The sequence below is a fragment of the Cannabis sativa genome, chromosome 4 (genome assembly GCF_029168945.1).
Source record: "Cannabis sativa cultivar Pink pepper isolate KNU-18-1 chromosome 4, ASM2916894v1, whole genome shotgun sequence".
In the NCBI taxonomy this organism is placed as follows: domain Eukaryota; kingdom Viridiplantae; phylum Streptophyta; class Magnoliopsida; order Rosales; family Cannabaceae; genus Cannabis; species Cannabis sativa.
Genome location: NC_083604.1, coordinates 78,107,151 through 78,115,924, shown reverse-complemented (window position 1 = coordinate 78,115,924; position 8,774 = coordinate 78,107,151). Strand labels below are relative to the sequence as shown.

General features: G+C 28.2%; 1 protein-coding gene across 2 annotated transcripts; it reads right to left on the bottom strand.

Annotated features, from left to right (window-relative positions):
- LOC115714379 (GATA transcription factor 5) lies at positions 1-1,671 on the bottom strand. Of its 2 annotated transcripts, XM_030643062.2 has the most exons (3): positions 1,453-1,671; positions 1,018-1,330; positions 1-922 (listed from the first exon to the last, which is right to left on the bottom strand). In XM_030643062.2, exons 2-3 carry the CDS (start codon positions 1,315-1,317, stop codon positions 221-223), a joined length of 1,002 nt encoding a protein of 333 aa, XP_030498922.1. In that variant the 5' UTR covers positions 1,318-1,330; positions 1,453-1,671; the 3' UTR covers positions 1-220. The 2 variants fall into 2 exon arrangements, with proteins under 2 accessions (XP_030498922.1, XP_030498924.1); XM_030643064.2 differs by having other exon boundaries at positions 1,018-1,657.
- Between the last annotated feature and the right edge of the window lie 7,103 nt (positions 1,672-8,774).

Below are 8,774 nucleotides of genomic sequence, written 5' to 3'. Positions count from 1 at the left end.
TAACTGAAAAAAAGGAAATTAATAAAATAAAAAATAAAAATACAAGAGTCTTTTCCTAATAATTAATCAGTTACTACAAACCTAAGAAGAACCTAATCTCTATTCTCACCCACCGTGGAAAAATAATGTACACTAATTCGAACCTATTCGACCCGAATTCAATGCCGTATCACTCTCTCTTTAATTTTTCCTAAATACTAGAATGTTATTCTTTTTCTAATCAAAAACTTGGTACAACAAAACCAGACTCGGCAACAGGGACGTCCTCCTTCTTCCGCCGCATCTCCAGAACTTTCCGGTGGTGGTTTGAGTGTAACTCGCTTGAAAAAGTCGGACTACAAGCGGGTCGGTATTCGGGTAGTAACCGACCCGACTTGAACCGAACCCCACAAGCGTTACAGAGTGTCTTTGCCCCAAGTGGACCGGTTCTCCACTGTGGGGTTTTCTGAACCCCGCAATGACTGCACCGCCGAGATGGCTGACCGGCCGGGTTAGTCGGGTTGGTTGCGTGGCCAACCTGAGTTAACTTTTTCTTGGGTTTTTTGGCCTGAGGCTTTTCGACTGAACCGGCCGGGTCATGACTCAGTACTGTCTGGTACAAAAGCCAGGGACTTGACGGAGAAGAAGAAGAAGATGATGAGGTTGAACTTGAGGAGGATTCAGTGAAAGAAGGAGAACCCATTGACCAAACCCTTCCACCGGTTCGGGTTCTCTTGCTTCTAGCTTTGGCCGGAACCGGAGTACTGAAACAGGGCTTTTCCGGTATAGTAACCATTTGGGGTTCCGGTGCTATTTTTTCAGTCTGGTTTTTGGGATTCTCAGACGAAACTCCTCCGGTACCGGCAAGGTATGGTGTAGAGAATTCTGAGAAGGAATCCTCTACGAAATGGGATAACCATTCGAGGTTGGCTAACTCATCCACCTGTTAAAAATCGTACCTTTAGTTTAAAAAAAAAAAAACAATAAAAAAACAATCTTTATTTAGAAATTTTATGTTTGGGGAAAAAAAAAAAGTACCGGAACAGAGAGTTCAGTTGTGGTGTTGTTGTTTGGTACAGGGCCAAACTGGTGTTTGGTTGAAAAACTGGTACTTGTAACCGGGATAGAGTTATCCTGTTCTTCTGTTTGGTTTGGGTTTAACAGAGAAGGAGAAACAGAGTCAAAGCCTTTGTTATCTTCTTCTTCTTCTGGTTCTTGTTCTGGTTCATCTTCTTCAACAAAACAATCTTCATTAGAAAAGTTAAGAAGGTCATCAACAAAAAAATCATCACCATTCTCTTCAAAACTTGTCTTGAAAGTCCCTTCAACGCATTCCATTTTCGTTTCAAACCTAAAACCCAACCAAAGAAAAATTCAAAACACAACAACTAAAACACATATATTTAAAGACTGAGTCTTTTGAACAAATTTGAAAGAAAGATTGAAACTTTATTAAAGAAAAAACATATAAACCTGAGTGGGAAAAAGAGAGAGAAAGAGAAGAAGATAAGAGCAGAAATGAAGAAGGGTTTAGAGGAAGAAAGAGTGAAAATGGAAGAAGAAGAAGGAAAAAGGGTGGTGAGTTGGGTAAAAGCATTGAATGAGGGCTCAAAGTGTCCGTGGCCCTATACTAAAAGTACCCGTTTCTTTCTCGTTTTTATCTCTCTATATTTTAATTTATTTTGGGTATTTACCTTTTTCTCTCTCTAAATATAGAATGTTATTTATACGTATACTAAGTCTTTGTATGTATTTGACCTAAATATACGTTTTGGGACATGATTTTTTTATATATACATAACGCTAATGTATATTAGTCAAAATAAATGTTTTTGGTAATTTTTTATCAGGATTTATTTACACCTTATATTTCATTTATAGTAATAATTTTTTATTGTATTTTTGAAAATATATACATAAAATATATGAGATTTTATTTGAAATAAAATTTAAAAAAAAATGCATTATTTAAAAATATAATTATCAAAAACACAAAATAATTAAAAATATTAAGATTGATTTCTTAAACTTAATTATTATTTTTATTTTTTAACATTTGAGTGTACTTTTATGATTATAGAATGCAAATAATTTTTTTATTATTTTTTTTTGTTCTCATTTGGTCTGAAATTACAAGGACTACCCTGTTTTAGAATAAACATAACTTGGATTCTTTTTTTTTCTTTTTTCTTTTTTATTGACAGAACAATAACTTGGATTTTGCTCTGTCCAAATTTAGTACAATATAAAGACCATGTCTGACTAGGGCCATATCCATAGACTGCCACCAACATTTTATTAATATTAATTAATTATTATGATTTTTTAATTTATATTTTGAATTTTTTGTCAAGCAGTGAAAGAAATAGAAATAAAAATTGTTTTTTGGTGTAATTTAATTCTTGTTATTAATAATCCAAATTCGTGAAGACCTAGGAAACTGCCACCTTTTTGGCTTTTCTTTTCCTTTATACCCTTTTACTTTTTATTATTTGGAAGATATTGGCCCATATATTTTTGACTAATTTACTCAATTTACCCACCGCATTGATCGCCGCTCGTTTTGGTTTAACTCTCATTATAATTTCCCGCTTTACTAACTTAACTTATTAAAATACAAAATTAATTTGAACTTTTTTATAATTAACATTAAAATCATGTCTTAATGATTAACTCATATTATGGACAACCCTAAGAGAGAAAATCCCTTATTCACTAACATGTATTTTTTATTATTATAAAGTATTAAATGTTTTATTGTTATTGGTATAATTGAGTATGGAATTACATATAACTTAAAAAAATAATTTTTAGAGAATATTGCTAACCAATCATAGGACTCACCTATAAAAGGTGCTAGGTACCATTAGTGTCCAATAGCAATACTCTATATTTTTATGATATTACACAAAAAAATAAATATTTTAGTGATAATTTTTTAGTCACACGTGACATGTACCAAATCATGCCCCTTGAACTTTTGGATTTTTAGTGATAATTTTAGGATTTTCAATGACCTTAAAAGTTCAGGGGCATGATTTGTTACATGTCAAAGTTCAGGGGGCAAAAATCCTAATTAGCCTTTTAATTATGACTAAAACATAATATTTAGCTACAAGTTGTTATTAGATTAGTTTTAGTCACAATAATTATTGTGACTAAAAATACATTTAATCTTAACAAATTGTGATTTTTGTGACTAATATTTTTAACTACATAATTTTTAATCACAACATAAAAATAATAATTTATAATTAGTCGTAATTCTTTTACTTTTAGTTACAAATTTTATTTTGACGAAAAATAAAATTTTTTGTAGTGTGATAAACTAAAACATAGGTTTGGATATCAAATTTTGGCAAATGAACTTTATTGTTAATGTATTTGATTATATATAATTAAAGCTTGTTGGCATTAATTTCTATTTTCAAAAATGTGTTTTAGAAGATAAAAAATAAAATTGTCATTATAATATGTTAATTAAGATTTTTATATGTTAAATTTTTTCATGTATTAAGTTATGTCTCTAAACTTTTAAGGTCGTTAATTTTTTTTTAAAAAACTATTAAAATTGTTGAATTTAAGATTTTTTGTCTAATTATACTAATAGAAGTCCGACCTGAATGAAAATTCAGAAAATATGATTATTTGGTATATGTTAAAGTTTGAAGCCACAATTTATTTGTGGGGTATGATTTACAAAATATAATTGCTTTAATATTTTAGGTTTAAATTTAATTGTTTATTTATGCACTATGATATAAAGATAACTATCTTATTTAATTAAAAAAGGAAGGTGGGTGATTTTTTTTTTTATTTTTTTGTAAGAGGAAGGTGGGTGATTTTTAAATTATTGTACTATCATTTTAGTAGATTAAATCAAAATCTATATTTATATAGTTAATGCACAGTTGCACACTGAAGAAAATATTTTACATAAGTTCGCTTAGTAATCATGTACTCAAAATTATTTTGATGAAAATCAGCTTCAAGTTGATTTTTTTTTTTCTGTACAAAATTATGTCATGAAATTAATTTTTTAAAACTTAGTGGGACGGCAATTAATTATATCAATAACAGTATAATATTAAGAATGATGCTAAATACTAATATTTTTTAACAATTCTCGTATTTTTAATATAAAATATCAGTAACTTTTATTAAAATTAATTGAATAAGGCTACACAAGAATTTATAATTCCATTCCCACGAGATCAATATGCAGAAAACAAGGGCAAATTAAGATGAAGAATAAAACATGATAATAAGTATTTCAACTATGGTAATAAATTAATTAATTTATCAAAGGAAAAAAAAACATATCTTCTAATTAATTTATTAGAATAATTAATCACCATTTAGCACTCAAATTTTGGCACTAATATGTTTCAAAATGAGTAATAATTGCTTATCATCTTTTATAAGTGGCAACTTTAATTTCCATATTTATTATATATAATAATAATAAAAAAGAAATCGGAGACATTAAAGCCATTAATCCTTTTTATTAGTGTAGTTCTACCAAATACATAAAAATGCTTTATGCATGTATGGAGATACGAAAACCCTAAAAATTGGATTAGATATTATTTGAGTTGGTATTATTATTAATTACTTAAGCGAACCAAACAAGACCTAATAAAATTGATGTCATGCAATATATAATATAACGAAACATGTCACTAGTACATTATATAATATAAGGTCATTTATTAAATTTCATTATATTTGGTCGACAGTTCCATCTAGCTTAATTTGTACAAAAAAATATACAAATAAAGTGTCATTATTTTAAAAGTTGTTTGTTTCTTATCTTATAAAGTGAGGTTGCATTTCATTTGGCTAGCTAACAAAATAATGGTATAATATTGGTATTATGTCGTGAAAAAGTAAAATTAAATTAAGAAAGAAATAATCATAGTAGACCCAAAATTAAGTTTTAAGGTGGGCGTAATTTTTTTTTAAAAGTAAAAAATTAATTACTCAAAATATGAGTATAAATATATGTGTACCGTTTTAGCTTGATTCGGCTTTTTAAAATACGGTAGTATCTTATCGGATCATAAAAATATATGGGTTATGTTGTACTGTGTCATTAAAAAAATGAGGATAAGTTGAAAACTATCTTTTCCTATTACACATTAACTAAATATAACTCTAAAATAATTTTAATTAATAAATACTTTTTTTTATAATCAAAGTATCAAATATATCATCGCATAATTTATTAAAATTAGAGTTCCTAATGCACATAATGAGGACATGACTTATAAAACTAGAAATAAATTTAAGAGTAATATAATAAAGGTAAAAATTAAAATAGAAAATGAAAAATGGGTATATAATGTAAATTTCCTCAAAAAAAAATGTGGATCGTGATGTGTCGTGCAACAATTTTATAAGGTAGGCTAAGGGTATTTATTTAATTTAATTCGCACTATTTTACTCATAGTGCACCCGATCCGCACAATGTGCAAATTTCATATATTTTGGATCCAATTAATTTGCAAATTAAACAAATTCAATCTAATATAATACCCCAAAAGTACAAATTGAATTAGTTATTTAGATTGGTTACTTTTCAATATCAAATAATTTAATATTTATTTAAAAAATATACATTTCTACATAATTAATATTAAAATAAAATAAATTATATTATTTTTTTATGACTCTAACAAAAAACTAAAATAAATTAAATAATAAATAATAAATTAAAGGGAAAAAAATGTTTGTAGAAACAAAATTATATATATATATTAATAGAATAAACATTCATCTATTAAATTTTTAAATTTATTTGTGTTATATGTACTAAATTTTTAAGTTATTATTTTATTTATATTAAAATATTAATTATATATATAGTTTTTTAAAAATATATAAATATGTGAATTAGATTGGATCGGTTACTTTTATATATCAATCAACATCCAATTTGCACTCAAGTGCGGATTTTGGATTTTCCAATTCAATTCAATCTGCACTTTGAGGATTAGATTAGATTAAATTGAATTGGATATTTTATGAACACCCCTAGGGTAGGTCTATCATAGCCCGCAAGTCCAGTAGTTTTGTGTCGTGCTTTCGAGTCACACTTTTTTTCTTAAATAGACCAACTCGTTTTATACTCAAATTCGTGCTTTATATATTTGAATTTTTATTAAAACTGATGAGTTGATTACTAAAATATATGTGAATTTCATAGTTTTAATTACTTTTACATTTTTCTCAACAATAGTTACACACAATCTTATAAAAAATTATTAAAATTTCAATATTACTATCATTTTAATTAATAAATATTAGTCATTGTTATTAATATCAAATTCTCGAGTTTTTTAATGTATTGTGCTTTTGAGATAATCTATTCGTGTTGTTTTGTGTTTTTGGGCTTATCGTGTCTAAGTTTATATTTCTTTTTGTCGTGTTGTGCCAATTCGCATCGTATTGTGTCATGCCTAAGTCTATATTTTTTGTGTTGTGTCATGCCTAAGTTCATATTTTTTTTCATATCGTGTCGTGCTCGTGTCTATTGGGCTCGTGCCGTGTAAAAAAAACCTAACTCATATCTACATTACTAACATATCATGTTGCATATCAGTGTGACAGTTAGTAGTCCCGTGATCCGTAAGGGAAAATACTGGGTAAGCTGTGTAATCCCACACCGTCTGGGGAAGGTCGAGTAGGTTGATTCTGAGACTGTGTAGGTATGAGGCTACATAGTTGAAGAGGGCTTAAATGGATTGATTGGTACTACTTATATCAACAAGGTATATCTTACTTTTTGGTAGCTCATCATGAAAAAATTTCACAGTTAAGTGTGCTTAATCTGGGGTAATTTCAGGATGGGTGACATCTTGGGAAGTTTTCCCAGAAAGCGTGCGAGTGAGGACAAAGCACGCTGAAAACACTCGTGTTGGTCGGTCTATAGGGTCATTCGTCATTTCATGAAGCAGCCAGAGTGACGTACTTGTATATAAGAGTCATCATTCCATTGTTGTAAGGGTCCAATAGAGGCTTTGAAGCAATGGACGTTACAAATGGTATCAGAGTCTTGACCCAACTAGAAGTGTGGTCGACGAGGATGTCAGACCCTAAAGGGAGTAATTGTGACAGTAGTCTCGTGATCCGTAAGAGGAAATACCAAGTAAGCTGTGCAATTCCACACCGCCTGGGGAAGGTCAAGTGGGATGATTCTGAGACTGTGTAGGTATGAAACTACACAGTTGAAGATGGCTTAAATGGATTAATTGGTACTACATGTATCAACAAGGTATATCTTGTTTTTTGGTATGCCCATTACGAAAGAACTCCACGGTTAAGCGTGCTTAACTTGGAGTAATTTCAGGATGGGTGACCTCTTGGAAAGTTTTCTCAAGAAGTGTATGAGTGGGGACAAAGTACGCTTAAAACACTCGTATTGGTTTGTAGGGTCAGTCAACATTCCATGAAGCAGCATGAGTGACGTACTTGTGCATAAGTGTTATCATTCCATGAGTGTAAGAGCTCAATAGAGATTTGAAGCAAGGGACTTTACAATCAAACTAGTATATACATATTGTCATATAGAAGTGAGAAGAAGAGGGAGAGAGGTAGGGAAAAAATGGGTACTTGTTTTATGAAAGAAAATAAAACGTGAATTGAATTTTTTGTAGGGGAAAAATGGGTACTTGTAGCGTATTTAGTGATGAAATTACTCTTACAGATTTTTGTACTGTTCATATGTACATATTGTGTTTTACATGTTTATAATTTTGTGTTATAATCTTCTCTTTATCTCCATTATTTTTTATTTTCTGTATTTATACTATATATAGAGTTATAGCATTAACTTATTAATATCTTTATCCTTCTATTATTCTTGTCACATAGTTATATTTTTTGTTTTGGTATTTCTATTTAACCACAATAATTTTCCAACATACATGTCCCATTTAAATTGAGTGTCTTTAAGAAGAAACGATTACAATTATTTTTATTATATTATCCCATGAATCCAAAAATATTATGGAATATATATTCTTTGCGTAAAATGACTCAATCCCACTCTATATATTATTCCTAGCTAGTGATCTGTTTTACATTAATATAGAATAGAAACTGTAATATTGAATTTCCATGATTCGTGTATTTTTATAGATTAATATAGAAATCTCTTATTTATTACATTAATAATATAAATAGAAACCTTTCACGTACATTTGGCACAATATATTTCAACCCAACTTTCTCTTACATTATCTTTTCAATTCAATCAAACGATCAAATGTAATATTAAAGAATTTTTTTATATGGTGAATCCACCCTCCCCCAAAGTCAAAATAATACTCATATATAGTTAAAACGTCTTTAATTTATGAATTATAAATTTAACTATCTAATTACATATAATTCACTCAAAAAATTACTTTTAGTCATAATATAATTTGTGACAAAAAGTAAAAAATTTGTGATTAATTATAAAACATAAATTTTATGTTGTGATTAAAAATTTTGTAACTAAATATGTTTTATAGTCATAATACGACTAAAACAAATTGTGACTAAAACTAAATTAGTTATATCTTATATCTAAATATTATGTTTTAGTGACACATAATTTTATTATAATAACTAAAATTCACATTTAGTTAACAAACAATTTAAATTGTTACTAAAAGGTAATCAATAAAAATAATTTTTATTATAGTGATGGTAATTAATTAATTAGTCAAATTACTGGTAAACTTTTATTGGTCAGATATTATATGAAGATAATATTAATTTTAGTAAAATATAATATAAAACAAAAA

What these genes read in the sequence shown, in the direction of transcription:
- LOC115714379 (XM_030643062.2), bottom strand. Translation starts at nt 1,317, where the DNA reads ATGGAATGCGTTGAAGGGACTTTCAAGACAAGTTTTGAAGAGAATGGT. An exon ending in CAACTGAACTCTCTGTTCCG is followed by an intron (nt 923 to 1,017) that starts GTACTTTTTTTT and finishes GATTTTTAACAG; the next exon opens with GTGGATGAGTTAGCCAACCT.